Source organism: Gopherus flavomarginatus, chromosome 5, assembly GCF_025201925.1.
Source record: "Gopherus flavomarginatus isolate rGopFla2 chromosome 5, rGopFla2.mat.asm, whole genome shotgun sequence".
Lineage (NCBI taxonomy): Eukaryota > Metazoa > Chordata > Testudines > Testudinidae > Gopherus > Gopherus flavomarginatus.
Window position 1 is genome coordinate 155,155,861 of NC_066621.1, and position 21,422 is coordinate 155,177,282.

Genomic DNA, 21,422 nt, shown 5'->3' on the forward strand with positions numbered 1-21,422 from the left:
AAATTAATTTTTATTTACTGTGCATGAAGCTAGGATGTGAATATAGTTAAGGATAATTTTAACAGTAGTGATTGCATGATTAGTAAGTAAACTGTTACAATATGTTATTAATATTAAATCATGCAAAATTCAAACTTCTCCAGTTCTCAAAGCTTCCATAAATCTTCGATTATTGCTTGTGTGCTGTGGCATGTGAGGTCTATTTTTTATTAAATTGAATTGGCATGTAAATGAGATTTTCATTAATTTTACAGTGTGAATTGCTTTTAATTCTTCATTTACATTTATTTCATACATTTTACTAATTCAGTAAAAGATGGTTCAACTCAATGTCCAGGCCTCTCAGCTCAAGGCAAGCAAATCTATCTTACTATTTTTGGAAAACTTGTATTTCACACTCAGCAAAATCAGAGTAATCTATTTTGACTATTCAGTAGTTGCTTTGGGTTCCAAGTAGACAAAGCTGAGAAATAAAGTAGAATCTTTGAAAGCATGGCACATTTTCTCCATAATGAGGATAGAAGAAGAGTACATCCACAACACTCCTTTAAAAAAAAAATGTTGGAGAGGCTTTAATATTTTGTACCTTAAAAAGTGAGGTCATTCACAAGGATTTGTGGAATCCTGATTTAGTTGGTAGTTAAATTATATTCCTGTAACATTTTGTTTTCAATAGCTTTGTTACCAAGAGCAAGACTGCATAGTTTGGGAACTGATGTGGATTTATAAATAATTCTACGTGTTGGGAAATAGAGACATAAACTATACAAAAAATAATCTGCGAGTATGATCAAAGATTACCTCTGTATCTAGTGCTTCTTATGTGCCCTGGCAAGGTAGTCCACACCACAGTAAATGTTTTTGCAGGTAACCCTCTTCATAGCACCTGATAAATAGTATAACAACATTTCCGCATACCTCCATTTGTGTGTATTTGTTTGCTTCTGATTTGAGTTAATGGAGATAGGGACCCAGGCAGGATAGAGGGTCCATCAAAAAGCAGAAATACAACTCTTGTTGGGAGTATGAGATAAGCATTATAAATGAATAAACAAAGAACAGAAATGTGACTAAGGACAATGCAGTATCTTGGCTATAGGGAGTGATCTTGGGACACTTGTAGCCTCAGAGATTTTTAATCATTGTAGACCGTGTGCCAAAAATGTTTGCCCATCTCTGGGGTAGTAGACATGTTGCTAAGAAATAGATTTGTAACACATTCATGAACAAGTGAAATCTTTATAGTTTAATCAATCATTCATTTAAATGAATGAAGTGACTTTGGGTTATTTCTTAAATTTTATTATTGCATGAGTGCTAAGAATTTTTTAATTAAGCTCACAATTAAAAAGATTACATTACCTAAAATGTATTGTGTGCATATTGCAATGGTGTGGGGCTTGCCTTAGTGTACGGTCAGTTTGTATTGTCATGCAACTAATACAGCCTTTCAGTTCTATATTGCTAGCTGGTCGTTGCGTACAGTTCCAAGGATGTACCTGATATGTGTGGGAAGAAATACCAAACTTTGCAACCTAAAACTTGTATCACATTGTAGCACTCAGACAAGTTAAAATCTACTTAGCAGTGAAAAAACTGAATGGAAACTCAGGTTAACAATATTGGGTTTTTCAAGTATTTAATTCTGTTAATGCATAAGATGAACATTTTTAAATGCTAGTTTAATTTTCATTCTTTATGCTGTTTACTTTTTGCAGTTCAGTCAACGTTAGATAACGAAAACATAATGGGTTTTACTTGGAGTCTCCTTAGCACAGGGCTATAATGTTTGGATTGCCAACAGCCTGTAGTATGTTTAAATCTAAGTGGTTTCCTTGTATTTTTAATCTGTGAAAATATTTCTACTGTTACTAAGTTTTGAAACAACATTTTTGAACATCTAAATTTTTGTTCCAAGCACCTGGGCTTTGTTGTGGTTAGAAGATGTAAATTGCCTTAATTATAGTACACTTTGAATGCCTTCATGAAGTTAATAATTTTATTTGAGTGAGACTTAAAAGATAAACAAAATACATATCATTTTTGATTCTTGGAGTAGCCTGACTTGTTTTAGTTCAGAAAACATAAGTCTTCATACCACTAGCATTAATTGGCTATACTTTTGTGGGTCTTTTTGCCAGCCCTTGGTATAGGGTCAGTACTAATAGATGTGTAAGTACAGTGTTTGTTTCAAAGAAGAATAACCCTAGGAAGAACTTAATCATTGATAGTTGTTCTCTTTCCCACAGCAAAATGCATTTTTAAATGTGATAATTCTCTGACATTTTTGGAAGTACTTTTCTTTAAAATGTGAATACCTGAACCAGTTTAGTGGCCCTGTGATGCAGGAGGTAAAACTGATTATCTTAATGTTCCCTTGCTGCCTTAAAAAAAAAAATTATGAATAGGCTATATCTTAGTATTTAGTTGAAATATGAAATCTTAGGCTCCAATCCTGCAAAGACTTAAGCATGTGCATAAAATTATGCATTGAGTAGTCTCACTGAAGTCAATGGACGTACTCACAGTGCATAAGGTTAAGTACAAACATAAATCTTTGCAAGATTAGGACCTTACAGTGTTTAGACAGTTTTCAGCTACAGGATCTAGTGTTTAATTTAGTGTGGTGTTTTCACTTTGGTGTTCTGTGCAATTGAGGATTATACATGCTTTATTTACAAACTTGCTAGATCTTGTTCTAGAAGACTTGTTGCTATTTATATTACAAAATGCAAAACAGAAAAGGTACATAAATCTTTACTAGGTAAGTTTGGTCTTGTCTTTCTACTCTCATAAGAGACTTTTTGTCTGTAGAGACTTTCAGCACACCAATAACTCCTGTTAATGCTAGTGAGAACTACATACACACAGCCTCTGCATGAATGGAAGAACAGACTGTTGGGTATCATTAACTTTGTTTTTTACCTTTAAGTGTAGAAGCTTGTAAATAACTGCAGAAATATTTTGCTGTATTTTTTTTAAGTTTGCATAAAATGATCTTGTTTAAGTTATAACTTAAAAATAGGTGAAGCCTCAAGATGATACATGGGCAATACTTGGGCAAATTTATTCTTGATAATAGGAAAAATCCAAAGCATTTTTACTAAGTGAGATGTATTTTGATTTACATGCAAAGATGAACGGAGTACAAGGCTTTGGGGCAGTGTTCTAGCTCAGCTACAGCGATTGCCACTAAAAAAATCAGCAATTACCCAGTTATTTGTCCTTTTAAGTATACAGAGGGAAACACTGAAATCTTGAATACCATTGTATACTACATATTGGGAATGTTCAAAAAAGAACTAGATAAATTCATGGAGGATAGGTCCATCAATGGCTATTAGCCAGGATGGGCAGGGATGGTGTCCCTAGCCTCTGTTTGCCAGAAGCTGGGAAAGGGCGACGGGGTGGATCACTTGATGGTTACTTGTTCTGTTCATTCTCTGTGAAGCACCTGACATTGGCCACTGTCGGAAGACAGGATACTGGGCTGGATGGACCTTTAGTCTGACCCAGTATGGTCGTTCTTCTGGGAAATGTTGCATCTTTAATGGTGACAATGAATATTTTCAGGTTAAAATTTGCACTTCTTATTACATTGTGAAATCTTCTGCTCAGTGATTTTTAAAAAATCCCCAATGTTGGTGTATATTCAGAAAGCTACAGAGAACAATACTTACAATATATTAATGCCATTACATAAGTTGTTGGTATTCCTTCTCCTTGAATGCTTTAGTAACTTCATCTCAGAAAGAATGTAGCAGAAATGGAAACAGTCTAGACAAGTACAGCAGAACTCTTAGAGGCATGAAAGAGAGGTTTCGTGTTTCTGAAGGCATGAAGAGAGGTTAAAAAAATTAGGACTACTTAACCTCAAGAGGAGAAGATAAATAAAAAAAGCAACTGAATAATGGTATATACAACAATAAATGCTCCAGAGAAGGTCAGTCAGACACTCCTCTTTATCCTTTCATCTGTGTGCAGATCTGGTCGCTCCATCTCAAAAAAGATATATTGGAATTGGAAAAGGGTTTAGAGAAGGGCAAGAAAAATGATTAGAGGTATGGAACGGCTGCCATATGAGGAGAGATTAATAAGACTGGGATTGTTCAGCTTGTAAAAAAAGATGACTAAGGGGGGGGATATGATAGAGGTCTGTAAAATCATGACTAGTGTGAAGAAAGTAAATAAGCAAGTATTGTTTACTCATAACACAAGAACTAGGTCACCAACTGAAATTAATACACAGCAGGTTTAAAACAAACGAGGAAGTATTTCTTCACACAACGCACAGTCAACCTGTGGAACTCTTTGTCAAGACTATAACAGGATTCAAAAAAGAACTGGATAAGTTCATGAAGGATAGGTCCATCAATGGCTATTAGCCACGATGGACAGGGATGCAAAGCCATGCTTTGAAGTGTCATATACTCTGTCAGAGGCTGGGAATGGGTGACAGGATGGATCACTTGATGATTATCTGTTCTGTTAATTCCCTCTGAAGCACCTGGCATTAGCCACTGTTGAAAGACAGGATACTAGGCTAGATGGACCATTGGTCTGACCCAATATAGCCGTTCTGAGGTGCGGAGATAACTTCCCCTGTGGCATATTAGTACATAATTTCCTGTAATAGGAATTTTACATCTTATTCTAAAGTATCTGGTACTGGTCATTGTACTAGATAAGCCATTGCTGTGGTTCTGTTTTGGTGTGATCCTGTGTGCAGTGAACTCTGCACTGGGATATAAATCTACACATGTTCCCTGGCAGATCTAAGGACTGCAGGGAAGCCTGTCTGTGGTTGATGTTTCAGCCTGTGGACTAGAATAGCAATGTTTGTATTTCCATGTGCTCCATTTTCACACAGAGGTTTTGGGCTACTGCATTCTTTAAGCTACAGATCCCTGCACAGTTATGCACAAGCCCACCTGTACAGCCACTCCACTCAGGACTTCCCTCAAAGGATATTACAGGCTTGTCACAGAGGTTCTGAGAGAAGGAATATTGATAATAAAGGGGTTTGATCTTGCAGTAATGCTGAGAAACATAGGTAGCCAAGTATAGTCTGCATAGGAATTCTGCAACTAGTTATAAATCTTAGAATATTCTGCAGTTCAAAATACGGTGATTAACTTTGTAATTATCGAAAAACTCTAATATCAAATGCACATTAGATTGAGTTCCTTGATGATCACAAATTCAAGGAGATCATAACCTCTGTCTTGCTTCAAAGATATCTGCTATAAAAATACTGTTTATCAGATTTCCAGACCAGCTTTATAAATCTATTTCAAGGAACTAAAAGAATTTATCTAAACCCTAGACAAGCTGCCAAACAGATTCAGACTGTTGTGCCATTCAAGTAAGGAAGGAATGCGACCTCAGCGTCGAATCCATGGAGACTTTCCTTTATTAATGAACTATCATATTCTCCACCCTTTTAAACTGTGACTGAGGACAGGAGGGAGAGGGATAGCTCAGTGGTTTGAGCATTGGCTTGCGAGTTCAGTCCTAGACGGGGCCGCTTAGGGATCTGGGGCAAAATCAGTACTTGGTCCTGCTAGTGAAGGCAGGGGGCTGGACTCAATGATTTTTCGGGATTCCTTCCAGTTCTATGAGAGAGGTATATCTCCATATATATAGACAGATTATTAATTATCTTTTTGTTGATATTTATCTTCAAATCCACTCACTTCCGAGATCTCTTGCATAGAATGGCGTGTTACATAGCTGCCAAACAACCCAACAGATATCAAATTCTGTCTTTTTTCCCTTTTACTATTGTTTAATCATTAGAAGCAGGTATAGAGAATGAACAGCAGCATTTTATAGACTCTCAGCACCTTATCTTTTGTAATCACCAGTGAGAAATATATATGAAAAAAAATATACCTACTCACTACATTATACAACATTTTTCTTATGTTGAGCATGGTGTGTTTTCATGCTCTGTAGTTTGAGGGTATAATCACAAAATGCCACAGCTAATCCAGTCTCTGACCTGTCCTGAACAGAATACTAATTAGTGCAAAATTGCATAATGATCTTGTGATGGACAGCCTTAGGAGATAAATGTTGTCTTGTCCTTGACCACCACTGGTTGGTTGACTCCTTTAGTAAATCTGTGCCCAGCACATTAGTTCGTCTAACATAGCATAAGACAACAGAAAAGTGTGTCAGCACAATAAGATAATATTATTATAGTACTCTCTTTTGGCATTCTGTTACATCAATAAGGAAGAGTGTCTTAACATTTTGTCAAGAACTACAACAACTGTACTCTGCAAACATTGTCTCCAAAGTATGTTCAGGTGCCAAGACATGAGACCAAAAGCAGAAATATAATTAATTGAATTCATTCTACAATTACAAAGGGACATTTGCACAGTTTTAGAGCGTGTTCCAAGAGATTAGATCCACACAAGATCATCCATTTTAGAATACCAGAGAGAAGGAAGGAACTAAATACCACAGTTCAATTCTTCACAACCAATAGTTGTGTTTATCAGTGGTCAGAAGAACTCTAATGCCCTTTATTCCTGTTGTCGGTCATTTCCTTCAGAAAAGATTAAAGAAGTTGACAAAACTGTCGTGATTGTCAGTTTACCAGTATTAATATTCTGTCACATCTCTGCCAAAAACTTGTTTCTCTTTTCTTATCCTGTGAATAGCAAATAAATTGCACTCCTATGTTGATTTAGTCGGAAAGCTTGGCTGTAAAGGGCAAGAACTTGAGAGAGTAAAGTTTGCCAGAACAAGTTGCCTGAAATGGATTCGGAAAACTCAATATGTTAGAAACCAGAAATGGGAGAGATTTCTGTATATCTTTACACAAAATGAAAATAGATGCCATGTAATGTCCACTAGCTACAATTTTAGACTATTTTCTGGAGCTGTTTCACTAAGCTAAATACAACCTTTTTATCAGTGTATGCCAGCGATGGTCTCTCATTTTGGAAAGAGTTTGGAAGAAATGCTCCTAGGGACTCTGAGGAGAAGAATCATTATATTGTCACAATCCTTAGCTACTTGCGTGCTTTAGGACTTCATAAACCTCGTGTCATTTTCCCTTTGCTGTTTTAGAGTTTCTGCTTATGAAGTGGAAAAGAGGGGTTAGTCACCATGGCAAGTGCCTTATTTTCTCTTCCCTATACTCTTCTCAGCATGCGTAATCCTCACAAATTCTCAGATATAAAAGTTCTTTGATTTCCATGATATACAGACTGGGGAATGTTTGGCCGTCTGGAAAATATAGTGGTAGTACTTTGAATCACATAAAGGGAGAGGGCCCATCTGGTCAGTCCTGTTATCTCAATTACTTTTAGAGCCAGCTAAATATTCTTGCTGAGAGAGCATACTGGGAAAGAAAAAGGCGGCTGCTGCTATACTGAGTGATTGTGGGTAAGATTCCTCTTAAAATACATAGGGCAAACATGAGTTAGCCCATAGCGGGTGGCAAATTGGCTTGATTTTGGCCTGTAGACCAGTGTGCCTGAATTTTCTTGTCTACTAAGTTTTTCATGCAATCTTAACTTACAAGGGGAATTTACAGTTAAAATCATATAGACTGTTCAGTTACTCATGATAATCTAATGCTGTTAATATTTTATGAACCATTAACTTAAAGAATGTGAAGTTTTCTGTAACCCCTTTTTTCTTACAAATAAGTGTTGAGATAGACTCATAGGTCAGAAGGGACCAATCTGATCATCTAGTCTGACCTCCTGCACAAGGCAGGCCACAGAACCCCACCCATCCAATTTTATACAACCCCTATCCCAGGACCGAGTTATTGAAATCCTCAAAAATGGTTTGAAGACCTCAAGCTGCAGAGACACCACCAGCAAGCGACCCGTGCCCCACGCTGCAGGGGAAGGCGAAAAACCTCCAGGGCACCTGCCAATCCGCCCTGGAGGAAAATTCCTTCCCGACCCCAAATATGGCGATCAGCTAAACCCTGAGCATGTGGGCAAGAGTCACCAGCCAGCACCCAAGAAGGAGTTCTCCGCAGCAACTCAGTACCCATCGCATGCAACATCTCCCCGCAGACCATTGAGCAGACCTGTCTGGTGGTAATTCAAGATCAATTGCCCAAATTAACGATCCTATCATAACATCCCCTCCATATACTTATCAAGCTTTGTCTTAAAGCCAGGAAAGTCTTTTGCCCCTACTACTTCCCTCGGAAGGCTATTCCAGAACTTCACTCCCCTAATGGTCAGAAACCTTCGTCTAATTTCAAGTCTAAACTTCCTAATATCCAGTTTATACCCATTCGTCCTCGTGGCTACATTAGCACTAAACTTAAATAATTCCTCTCCCTCCCTAACGTTAACCCCCTTGATATATTTATATAGGGCGAGCATATCCCCCCCTCAGCCTTCTTTTGGCCAGGCTAAACAAGCCAAGCTCTTTGAGTCTCCTTTCATAAGGCAGTTTTTCCATTCCTCGGATCATCCTCGTAGCCCGTCTCTGAACCTGTTCCAGTTTGAATTCATCCTTCTTGAACATGGGACACCAGAACTGCACACAGTATTCCAGATGGGGTCTCACCAACGCCGTATACAACGGTACTAACACATCCTTATCCTTGCAGGAAATACCCCGCCTGATGCATCCCAAAATCGCATTTGCTTTTTTAACAGCCGTATCACATTGGCGACGCATAGTCATCCTGCTATCAACCAGTACCCCAAGGTCCTTCTCTTCCTCCGTCGCTTCCAACTGATACGCCCCCAACGTATATCCAAAATTCTTATTATTAATTCCTAAATGCATGACCTTGCACTTTTCACTATTGTATTTCATCCTATTTCTATTACTCCAGTTTACAAGGTGGTTCAGATCTTCTTGAATAGTATCCCTGTCCTTCTCCGTGTTAGCAATACCCCCAGCTTGGTGTCATCCGCAAACTTTATTAGCACATTCCCGCTCTTTGTGCCAAGGTCAGTAATAAAAAGGTTAAATAAGATCGGTCCCAAAACCGATCCTTGAGGGACTCCACTGGTGACCTCCTTCCAGTCCAACAGTTCACCTTTCAATACGACCCTCTGGAGTCTCCCCTTGAACCAGTTCCTTATCCACCTTACAACTTTCATATTCACTCCCAGCTTTTCCAATTTAACTAACAGCTCCCCGTGCGGAACCGTGTCGAACGCCTTACTGAAATCTAGGTAAATTATATCTACCGCATTTCCTTTATCTAAGTAATCCGTCACCTTCTCAAAGAAGGAGATCAGATTGGTTTGGCACGATCTACCTTTAGTAAATCCGTGTTGCAATTCGTCCCAATTACCATTGACCTCTATGTCCTTAACTACTTTCTCCCTTAAAATTTTTTCCAAGACCTTACATACTACAGACGTCAAGCTAACAGGCCTATAATTACCCGGATCACTCTTTTTCCCTTTCTTAAAAATAGGAACTACATTAGCAATCCTCCAGTCATACGGCACAACACCCGAGATTATCGATTGCTTAAAAATTCTCGCTAACGGGCTCGCAATTTCACGCGCCAGTTCCTTTAATATCCTCGGGTGGAGATTGTCCGGGCCCTCCGACTTCGACCCATCGAGCTGTTCAAGTACGGCCTCTACCTCAGTTGCAGTAATATCCACTTCCATATCCACATTCCCGTTTATCATCCCTCCATCATCGCAAGGTTCCTCACTAGTCTTATTAAAAACCGAGGCAAAGTACCTGTTTAGATGTTGGGCCATGCCTAGGTTATCCTTAACCTCCATTCCATCCTCAGTGTATAGCGGCCCCACTTCTTCTTTCTTTGTTTTCTTCTTATTTATGTGGCTGTAGAACCTTTTACTATTGGTTTTGATTCCCTTTGCAAGTTCCAGTTCAATGCGGCTTTTAGCCTTCCTCACTTTATCCCTACATGTTCTGACCTCAGCAAGGTAGCTTTCTTTACTGATCCTGCCTTCCTTCCACTCCCTGTAAGCTTTCTGCTTTTGTCTAATCCCCTCTCTGAGTTGCTTGCTCATCCAGTTTGGCCTGCAACTCCTGCCCATGGTTCTTTTCCCCTTTCTCGGGATGCAGGCTTCCGACAGTCTCCGCAGCTGTGACTTAAAGTAATTCCAGGCCTCCTCCACATTTAAATCCACTAATTCCTCCGTCCAATCCACTTCCCTAACTAATTTCCTTAACTCTTTAAAATTAGCCCTCGAGAAGTCAAAAACCCTAATCGCAGATCTACATTTGTTTATCCTTCCATCTAGTTTGAACTGAATCAGCTCATGATCACTCGAACCAAGGTTGTCCCCTACCACCATTTCTTCTACGAGGTCCTCACTGCTCACCAACACCAAGTCTAAAATGGCATCCCCTCTCGTAGGTGCTTCAACTACTTGATGAAGAAATTCATCCGCTATCACATCCAGAAAAATCTGACCCCTATTATTCGTGCAAGTACTCGTCCTCCAGTCTATATCCGGGAAGTTGAAGTCCGCCATAATCACACATTTCCCCTTTGTGTTTACTTCATTAAAGACATTAAAGAGGTCTCTATCCATATCCCAATCCGATCCCGGCGGTCTGTAGCACACCCCAAGCACTATCTCAGGGGAAGCTCTAGTTGCTTTTTTACCCAGCATGATTTTTGCCCAGACGGACTCCGTCTTATCCATTCCATCGCATCTTATTTCGCTACATTTAATTTCATCATTGATGTACAAGGCTACTCCCCCACCTTTGCCTTTCTTCCTGTCTTTTCTGAACAGCACATAGCCTTCAATACCCGTGCTCCAGTCATGACTACTATTCCACCAGGTTTCGGTAATCCCTATAATATCCGGCTTCACTTCCTGTACGAGTAACTCCAGTTCCTCCATCTTGTTACCTAGGCTCCTCGCATTAGTGTACAAACCTTTTAATTTTCGGCGTTTGGCGTCAGTGACATTCTTTCCCCCGTCGTGCACAAACTGTCTGCCACCAGCATCACCCGTTACTCTGGTTTCTACTCCACTATTCCTCCTTGGATCAAATCTTGGGGCCGCAAGGGTATCCCCGCTCACTTTGTTTACTTCCCTCTCCAGGTTATGTTCTGATGAATATCGACTATGAAAGCTAATTAGATTTTTGTAAATCGGTGCGTTCCTGCATAGTGGAGAAGGAAAAATCTTGTTTTCCCTAGGAAGTGAAGTAAACATTATCATTGGAGTTGATCATTTGTTGCTAGTTTTAAATTTGGAATTTCAAACTTCATCTTTGCTATTAGAGAGAATGGTATACGAAGTTGACCTTTGCTCTTACCCATCTGCTGGACTTGGTTGTAGTTATTACAACAATTTGTAACCCACTAAAGGCATGTCTATGCATACAGTGCTTTAGCGGCGCTGCTGTAGTTTGTGTGGTGAAGATGCTCTATGCTGACAGGAGAGAGCTCTCCAGTTGCGTTGGCATAAAAAAACATCTCTGCAAACGGCAAAAGCTGTCTCACCAACTTAGCGCTGTACACACTACAGGTTATATTGATGTAATTCACGTTGCTCAGGGGGTGGAATATCCCCTGAGCGACATAAGTTTTGCCGACTTAGGCTGTAGTGTAGACATAGCCTAATAACCCTTCCTCAGCTGCTTTCTTCTTCCCTGTCTTTCCTCCCTATGACTGCAGAGGTGTTAATGGGCCACTTTACCTGGAATGATTCCTTAGAATATGTGCTAACTACTTATGCTAAAAGAACAGGAGTATTTGTGGCACCTTAGAGACTAACAAATTTATTTGAGCATAAGCTTTCATGAGCTACAGCCCACAAAAGCTTATCCTCAAATAAATTTGTTAGTCTCTAAGGTGCCACAAATACTCCTGTTCTTTTTGTGGTTACAGACTAACACGGCTGCTACTCTGAAAACTGTACTTATGCTAAATAATCTATTCCACCTTGCATTCAGCTGTGGCTCCAAGTACCTTTCCCAGACCTGAAGAAGAGCTCTATGCTGCTCAAAAGCTTGTGTCTCTCGCCAACAGAAGTTGGTCCAATACAAGATATTACCTCACCCACCTTGTCTCTAATGTCCTGGAACCAGCATGGCTACAACTACACTGCATAGTTAATTGAAACACTATTAAACTACTAAAAAAGTGTGTCATTGATGTAGTACTGATATACAGCTTCAGGACTGTTCCAAGCCTCTAGACTAGTGAACACCTCTAACTTCAAAGGCCAATGATCATTATGAAACAGAACAATGTAAGTGAAAGGATTTAAAGAAAAATATCCTGTAGGGTTTTTTGACAACTCACAGTAAGGTTCTCCAGTATAGGATGAGGAAATCTTTCTTTATCTCAGAATCTTTCCCTTTCACGCACAAGCTCACTCTCTCAGTCAAAAGCTATTATTTTTCAGGGTATCTGGTAGATGTGTTTTCATTTTAGTAACTACTTTGACAGGCATTGGTGGTCTTATGGGTGAGATTTGCAAAATCACTCAGCATTGGTTATTGACTTCAGTGGGATCAAAGTCAGGTGAACACTGAGTGTTTTTGAATATATTTGTTTTTGTCTGTATATATCTCTAAAGAAAACCTGTTAAGTTGGACAGAAATGGATTTGTTTTGTCATTGTAGCAATTGCAGGAATGCAGTGAAGATGAAGAAGACAGGGAGTGCTTGAAACAAGCCATTACTGCTCTTTTAAATCTCCAATGCAGCATGGAGCGCATTTACAATAAATATTCACCTAGACGGCGGCCTTGGTAAGAATACAATCAGGGAAGCCTCTTGTACCCCAAAGTAAGTTAGAAGGAAGATATCTGGAGGTGGCAGTGTTTCCCTATTTCCCCCTTGGTTGACTTGTGTAAAAAAGCAGCATGTTTTGTTTGACACTTGCACATGCCAAACATCAAAGCTAGCAGACTTCAATCTGTTGCCTTTCCAAGAGTATTCACTTGCAACCCTCCATACCCCATTCGTGAATAGTTTAAAGCCTTTTCTACACTGCTACTTTACAGCGCTGCAACTTTCTCGCTCAGGGATGTGAAAAAACACCCCCCTGAGCACTGCAAGTTTCAGCGCTGTAATGTGGCAGTGTAGACTATGCACCAGCACCAGGAGCCGCATTCCTAGCGCTGGTGACTACTCCCCTTGTGGGGCGGGTTGTGTTTTTTTGTTTTTTGGGGGTTTTTTTTTTTTTACAGCACTGGGAGAGAGCTCTCCCAGAGCCGATGCCACGACTACACAGCCACGTTAATGTTGCTAGAGAAGACATACATGTAGTCTTTCCTTGGCAATTCACTGTCCTTTATACGTTTGTGGTTAAGCATGATTATTTGGGTTGGGGGAAAAAAAATAGCACACGGTGTTAAATTTAGTGGTGTTTTTTTCAATCTCTGCGGCAATTAATACGGAAGAAGCTAACTAGATAAAACGGTTTGTTTCTAGGGAGACAATTTGTCGTTTCTACAACCGCCAAGTAAGAAGCAAGCACCTGGCCATCAAAAAAATGAATGAGATCCAGAAAAATATTGATGGTTGGGAAGGCAAAGATATTGGCCAGTGCTGCAATGAATTCATAATGGAAGGTGTGCTGACAAGGATAGGAGCCAAACATGAACGTCACATATTTCTCTTTGATGGTTTACTGATCAGCTGTAAAACTAATCATGGACAATCGCGGCTTCCAGGTTACAGCAATACAGAATACAGACTTAAGGAAAAAATTATCATGAGGAAAATGCAGATCATTGACAAAGATGACACTTGTGAATACAAACATGCTTTTGAGCTAGCGTCTAAAGATGAAAACAGCATAGTGTTTGCTGCCAAGTCTGCTGAAGAGAAGAACAATTGGATGGCAGCTCTGATTTCCCTTCAGTATCGCAGTACACTGGATCGAATGCTTGACTCAGTGTTACTGCAAGAAGAAAATGAACAGCCACTGAGGCTGCCCAGCCCAAATGTGTATCGTTTCGTAGTGGAAGATTCTGAGGAAAACATTGTTTTTGAGGATAATCTGCAAAGTAGGAACGGAATCCCGATCATCAAAGGAGGAACTGTAGTGAAACTAATTGAAAGGCTAACATACCATATGTATGCAGGTATGCTTTATTTTATTTTTTCTATATTTGACACATTTTGTAATATCTTACTAATTCTTTAAGTAATGTTTGGATAGCCAATAAGATTAATCTTTTGTCTCTTGCTTGCTTTCCCACTGAATAGCTGTGTAAAGTCAAGATGTGTGTCATAGTTTAGGGCCAGGAGGGATCACTAGATCATACAGTGTGACTTCCTGTATATGACGGGCCACAAGCACACTAAACCCAACAACCAAAATGAGACCCAAGTATTACAGCTCACAGGAGAGTGGACTGTTATGTGCCAGAGGCAGAGAACAGGAGGGACTGAGGTGCATCAGTGCTTGAGGCCCCCACAGTGGCAGGTAAATGACTATGAGATATACCCCGATAATCCTCGCAAGTGAGCCACACCCACATGCTGCAGAGGAATGTGACAAACCCCCAGAAACACTTCCAAACTGACCTGCCTATCCTTCCTGACTGTGAGCAAGAACCAGCCAGCCAAGCACCTGAGAGAGACAATGGTTGATGCCATCTCAGAGCCCTGGCCCACCCCATGTCCCAACTCCAGCTGTGGCCATCCATAACGCTTCAGAGGAACGAGATGTTAAAAAACCCCTCTTGGAATGCATGCAGAAAAAGAGCACGTTAGCTTATTAGGTAACTTTAGTAACACTTCAGTTAAGGGATGAATGAAAGAAATTAAGAGAAAATGCAATGGAAGTTAAAAACTTGATATTGGTAGGATTTTTGTAACGTTTTTCAGATATTTATACTTAGTTTTCTGTTTTATAAGACTGTCAGCTTTGATTGTAGGTTCTGATTAGGTGTTCACATTCTAGCAACTTTTTAAATGTTACTGAATACTCCGATTTTTTTCAGCAACGATTGGTACAGAATTCAAATAGTAAGCCTTCAAAACTCACCCCTGTTTTTTACAGCTAGAATTAACTGTGAATTGGATCTTGTTGAGTGACACATCTTAGAAGTGGACAAGTAAAGCAGTATTTAATGTTGATGACATGTTAAAATTCCTGTGTCCTTAATCTGCCTGAACCTTGTCATAAGGCTGTGCTGCTTGGTACATCTTCCAGCAGCAGGTTGCAGCACAATGCAACCTGAGTTTTCCTTCTCCAGAGTCTCTAGTAACTCCATGTCAGCTTTCTTGCCTCAATAATACTCCTCCTTTGGGCCAGGGTTTTTTTGTTTTGTTTTGTTTTAAATTAAAAAAAAAATTTTTTTTACAAGAACAAAGTCCAAATAGTCTGTGACAGAAGTCCTGAAGTATAGTCCATCTGTCACTCCAGTGCATGTGTCAGTCCATCTGTCACTCCAGTGCATGTGTTAACAATAGCTGATTGTTAACTTAATTGTCCATATATGGTGGGTAGAAGTATATTTGACCAGTCTCTTGTAAAACACTTCACTTTTCTTTTCTTGATGCTTGGAAGTTTCTTCACTGTATACAGATATCAACTGGTATCTTCAGGGTGTGATATTTTCTGGTGTCTTTGGTCTGTGGGATGCAACTTAAACAACTTTTGTTAACATATTAAAGTTTTGGTTTTTCCTTTTTTGTTTTTGTTTTCAATAACCCAAACTTAATACACAGTTTAACTTAGTTTGTTTACAGTGTAATAAGCACAATGTAATAGGGACTGAGTCTTTTATAACACAAGCTATACTTTTTGCAATTATTACATAGACATTCATTTCCATTTGAGATGCATTACTAATATTTCATGGTAAACGTAATGCTTAACAGCTAAAATAAATGCTCACTCACAATCTTCCATGCGAAGGTGTATTGCTTTCCCTTGCTGAACACTTTGTTTCAGCAAAAGAGTTAGTAACATAATTTTAACAAGCTTTTCAGAGTTAATTTGCTTGCGATACCAACTTCACTCTTGCTAGCTGTTTAGAAGCACAAACTTTAGCCACCATTGCTTCCCATTAACATAACATAACAAAAGAAAAGCATGTAAAATTAAATCAGCTATAAAATTAACCCAAAATAAATTTTAAATACAAGTTCATGAAAATTTTTTGAGGGTATTAAACTTTGATGATGTTTTGTTGTGTTTGGGAGCCAAAAGTGGAAACCTGTTAGAAACGTGTAGACCTGTTGACGTTGTTTGGTTAGCTTTATGATTAAATTGTTAGCTTTATGAATACATTTTTTGCTATCACATTCTTATAGCTATATTTAAAAGTACAAACAAGTTTATGAAAAGCCCAAACAAGAAATTGACATTTTGTTAATATTCTCTTTACCTTAATGTTGAGGTTTCCCCTTACCTTTTTTCTTTGAATAACAATAAAAAATACTTAAACATAACTGTTTTCAAAAAGAGAATTCTTTTTGTTTGCAATTGCATTATTTGTTGAGGCAGAAATATACGTACATATATTTGTAACTGAAACCTTTTTGAACTTTGCACAAAAAATTGGTGCTAATAATACTGTAATTATACCCCAACAATGATCTTAAAATAGTGTAGTACCACATATACATATAATTTTATATCCTTTTTAAAAATTGACTTTTGTTGCAACAACAACAACAACAAATAAAAAATAGTCACGTGACACATGACATACAGGACAAACTTACAATTAAAAACAACTGGCCCCAGAATTCTGTTCATAACCATACAAAATAAGGCAAACACAATAAAAAAAATAAAAAGGATTAAACATTTGAATAAACAAATTATTACCTTATTTAAAACTTGTAACATAAATTATTAAAAAATATATTAATTGCCAAATGTATTAATTTGGTAACAAGGAATTTTGTATTACTTTATATTTAACATTACTTTAAAACTCTGCTATATGGAAATAAGAAAAGCCCATGTTTCAAATATTAGTTAGTGGTTAGGATTAGAAGCAGAGGGTGCATTTCTGTTGCTTGGCAACCATATCTTCAAGAAAGTTAGGAATAATTCTAGCTGTTGCATTCCTAAAGGGTTAAAATAATTAATTTACTTGATGTATTTAAAGTAAAGTTTTTACCTTGTTTTCTTATTGTTCCTTGTTTTGTTCTTTTTTCAATTGCTTTATCTTTTGGAGGTTTCTGTAAAAACTAACTTTTAACTTTTAAAACAGAGAGAGAACAGAAGTGAGGAAAGGCAGGGGAAAAAGGGTGGGGGTGAAGAGCAACCTAGGAAGGTATCAAGTATCAGAGGAAAGACTGTGTTAGTCTGGATCTGTAAGAGCAGCACAGAGTCGTGTGGCACCTTATAGACTAAAAGACATATTGGAGCATGAGCTTTCACGGGTGATGCATCCGACGAAGTGGGTATTCACCTGAGCCAAGAGAGATTAACTCTGTCAAGGTATTTGAAAGTACAGGCAGCAGCAGCGAGTTTAGCAAACTGAGGAAAGGAAAAAACTTAACTGGTATGTACAAATATTTGAGAAAGGCCGTTATATTTTTAGATATGAGTGCGGAGTGTGGATCAGTGGGTTAAAGCATTTGGGAACCTGCATAGTTGGGAACCACGCCCCTGTTTTTTATCCTGGCTTTGAGAGGAGAGTGGGGGTAGTTACCTGTTCTTGTAAAACCTGAATTTGTTACCCCAGTGTGTGTTGCTTTTGTGTACATGCCAGATGGATGGCGGGAGTGCCCGTTTTTGCTGCAATGAACTGTTTTTGGGCAACTCCATGTGTTAATGCATCAATTCTAGGTGTTAACCCACATAATTTTGGGTATTTACTTGTAAATTCTTTTTTATTCACTCCCCTGCGATCAAGTCGCAGCTTCTGTCTCTTAATGTGCTCTGTGAACTGTTCCATTTTTTCCTTCATTTGATTTACCAATTCAGTGAAAGTATTGTTTGCTACTCTTTCCTTCTGTGTACTTACTTCTCCTGTTCTGACAGGCACCAATCTAGGTCCTAGTTTAGGTTTTGCCAAAACCTTGCTTTTATCATAACGTGGTGGTTGCACTGCAGTGGACCCCGTTTCATCTTTTAATTTTACTAGGGCTGCCTCTTTCCATTTCTGTCTCCATTCTTCTGGCACAGGGTAGCTACCTGAAGCCTGCTGTTTACCACCAATATTTATAACAGGGGACGGCACATGTATTTTTTGTAAGTTCCTTGCAGTTGTTTCCAATGTTTTATTCTGTTCCTGTGCTGGTTGTTTCTGGGCTGCTCGCCACCCTGCAAGGGGCGGTGGAAGTATTCCAGGGCTGTGTAACTTTTTTTAAAAATTCTTTTAACTCTTTCTTTGTTGCTGTTACTTGCCCCACCAATTTTGTGGGGTGCTGTTTTAACCATTCAACAGCCATGATTATAGTTTGCAGTAGTTTACATTTTAAGGCTACAATCTCTGCCCTAGCCTTACAAATTACATTACATGTTTCTTCCCCATTATATTTTTTTAAACTCTGTGGGGATTTGCAGGGAGGGGCTAAGGGGGTTCCCTAGTTTGTGGTTTTCTGCCATGTTAGATTGCGATTCCTACAGTGGACAGCTCGCTTACTCATCAGATCAGCAGTCGGGGTCATTAATGTTGTCAGTAGCTACCGCTGTGGTGCTCTGCTCTTGTTCGATGATGATACAGTCGGCTGCGTGCATGTCCCCTCTGTGTGCTGCCCCAGCTCTGCGCAGATCGCTGAAACAGCAGACCCCGAGAGAACCCCCAAAAACCACAGACTCTAGTAAGGTACAAAGGAACCTGAGCCAGGTTTATTGTCAAACAAAGCACAGTAATAGTTTCCTGTAGACTCTACAAGACATACTACAAATTTGTGCCCCCCCCCCCCACCCCCGGCAATGGACCGGCTCAGTCAGTGGCAGGACTTTCCACTTCCCCCTAGGCCAGACGAAGTGCACTCTGGGACCTACTTTTATACAGTTACAGGACAGGTTACTCATCCCTACTGACGTATTGAGGTACAGCCCCTTGGCTCATTAGGCTGCTGTCTCCTCCTTTGATCATGTTGTTTCAAACAGATAGATCTGTCCATCATGCTATCCTTTTGACCCTGTCTTTAAGATGCACCTGCCTGTTTCTTGTTATCCTGGTGGAGTGTTCTGATGCCATCTTGGCACAAGTTCCTCTTATTAGCACTTATGTGTGGATGCACCTGCTTCCAGCAGCTCTCTTATCGCCAGCTTCTGTGAGTGGGGCCTGCCTGTGGCTCACAGCCCAGCTTTTGCTTAGCAATGTCTGGAAGTACATTGGTTCAGGCTTCAGGCGTCAGACTGGGCCTTTGATATAAGAGTTTTTGTTTCAGGGCCTCATCTTACTACACCTGGGTTCTTCATCAGTCCTCTCCTTCTTCCAGGGCAGCCAAGCCAGCCCTTTCAGCTGGCGCAATTTCAACCCCCATTTCTCCCAAAGCCTCTCTGCTGGAAGTTCATCCATCACTTCTCCTGTACTACTAACCTCTCATATCCCAGACAGGCAAGCAGGTTGGCCTTCCACTGGCTCCAGTTCTCTAGGTGGAGACATCAGTGGATAAGAACCTTTGCTGCTGGCCTGCCTTTAGCCCTCCTGAGCCTTTTGCTTCAGCTCTCTGGCTTAGAAGTCAGCAGGCAGCTCCCTTTGCAGCTCTCTGGCCTTCAGTCCCCTCTAGCCTTGGCTCTCTGGCTTGAGGAGGTCAGCCAACAAAACCTTCTATTGCTGTCTTGCCTTCAGCCTTTTCCAAGGAACCATCTGCAGCTTCCTTTATGGGCCTCCTACAAGTCTTCTGGTCTCTGGCAGCTGTCACCTGCCCTCTTCCTGACTTACCCTTCCCCTGTCTCAGTCTCTCCCCCTTTATAATGCCCCAGGTGCCTTCTTTTAACCCAAATTTCAGGAGGCAACCAATGAATTAGGTGCGCTGGCCTCATCCTTCCAAAGGGCAGTTACCACCCTGTGACAAACACATTTTCTTTAGTTGTAGTATCATTTGTGTGAGTGCAAAGTGACCCCCACTTTTAAAATATGGTGGTGTTTCTATGACTCACAAAAATATTCATCTTTCTGCATTGATTGCTGTGCATTAATAGTAGTTCTTACATGGTAGCTGTGGGAGTTGTGGCAGCACAGTCATTTATCATCATAGCTAGTAAACATAATCCTTGAGCTAGTAGCTGTTTAGTAAATCAAGCCATACAATTACTGTCTTGTTGACATATTAAGGTGATTGTTGTTTGAGGTGGCCTCTGCATATTCCAACTTATATAATGCATCCTGCAGTGCCAGTGAGCTTCAGGAATCTTCAAGAGTAGCAGTGCCCATGGAACTACTCAACCAACCTTTCACAGCAGTGTGTATGTGGAGCCACAGGTCCTTTCAGTAGCTAGTTTTGGGGTAGGACCTTCACTAGATGCCCAGAATGCTTTATCTTGGGTGTGTTGGCCAGATTATGTTAGCTTGTTACAGATATTATAGTATTACATAAGCTTTAGGTAGACTTTGTTCCAGTGTGCAGTTCAGATTCTTAGACTGACATGTAATTAGTAATATTAGGATGAAATTAGAAGAAAGTGTAGTTGAAAATGTACACTGTCAGAGAAAACCTGAGTCTCGAATGTATTAGCCTGTGAAATAATCTCATAAGCGAAGTAATGGAAGGTCCCATTGCTTAGGACTTTTAAAAGAAGACTGAGCAAACCATCAGATTGGCTTTCCCAAACTGTGGTACACTGGCCTGTTGTTCTATGCATTCATTTGGCTGAATGCTCCATGCATGGAGTTGGCTGATGTGATTGCAGAGCCATTGGCCATTGTCTTTGAAAACTCGTGGTGATCGGGGGAGGTCTCGGACGATTGGAAAAAGGCAAATATAGTACCTTTTAAAAAACGCCTTTAAAAAAGATAAGGAGAATCCGGGGAACTACAGACTGGTCAGCCTCACCTCAGTCCTTGGAAAAATCATGGAGCAGGTCCTCAATTGGACTTCATTATTAAGAGCATTGCCAGCAAATCGGAGGAAGTGATTATTTCCCTCTATTCGGCACTGGTAAGGCCACATCTGGAGTATTGTGTAGAGAAAGAATGTGGACAGACTGGAGATAATTCAGCGGAGGGCAACGAAAATGATTTGGGGGCTGAGGCATATGACTTATAAGAAGAGGCTGAGGAAATTGTGGTAATTTAGTCTGCAGAAGAGAAAAGTGAGGGGGAATTTGATGGCAGCCTTCAATTAACTGAAGGGAGTTCCGAAGAGGATGAAGCGAGGCTGTTCCCAGTGGTGGCAGATGACAGAACAAGAAGCAGTGGTCTCAAGTTGCAGTGTGGGAGGTCTGGGTTGGATATTAGGAAACATTATTTCACTAGGAAGGTGGTGAAGCACTGGAATGGGTTACCCAGAGAGGTGGTGGAATCTCCATCCTTAGAGGTTTTTCAGGCCTGGCTTGACAAAGCCCTGACTGGGATGATTTAGTTGGTGTT

General features: G+C 39.9%; 1 protein-coding gene across 1 annotated transcript in view; it reads left to right on the forward strand.

Moving 5' to 3' along the window:
* Positions 1-21,422, forward strand: part of SOS2 (SOS Ras/Rho guanine nucleotide exchange factor 2) — a 96,099-nt gene that overhangs the window by 38,877 nt on the left and 35,800 nt on the right. The window contains exons 9-10 of the mRNA XM_050954592.1: positions 12,580-12,707; positions 13,393-14,048. Coding sequence (XP_050810549.1) covers positions 12,580-12,707; positions 13,393-14,048 — 784 coding nt within the window. The remainder of the gene's footprint in view (positions 1-12,579; positions 12,708-13,392; positions 14,049-21,422) is intronic.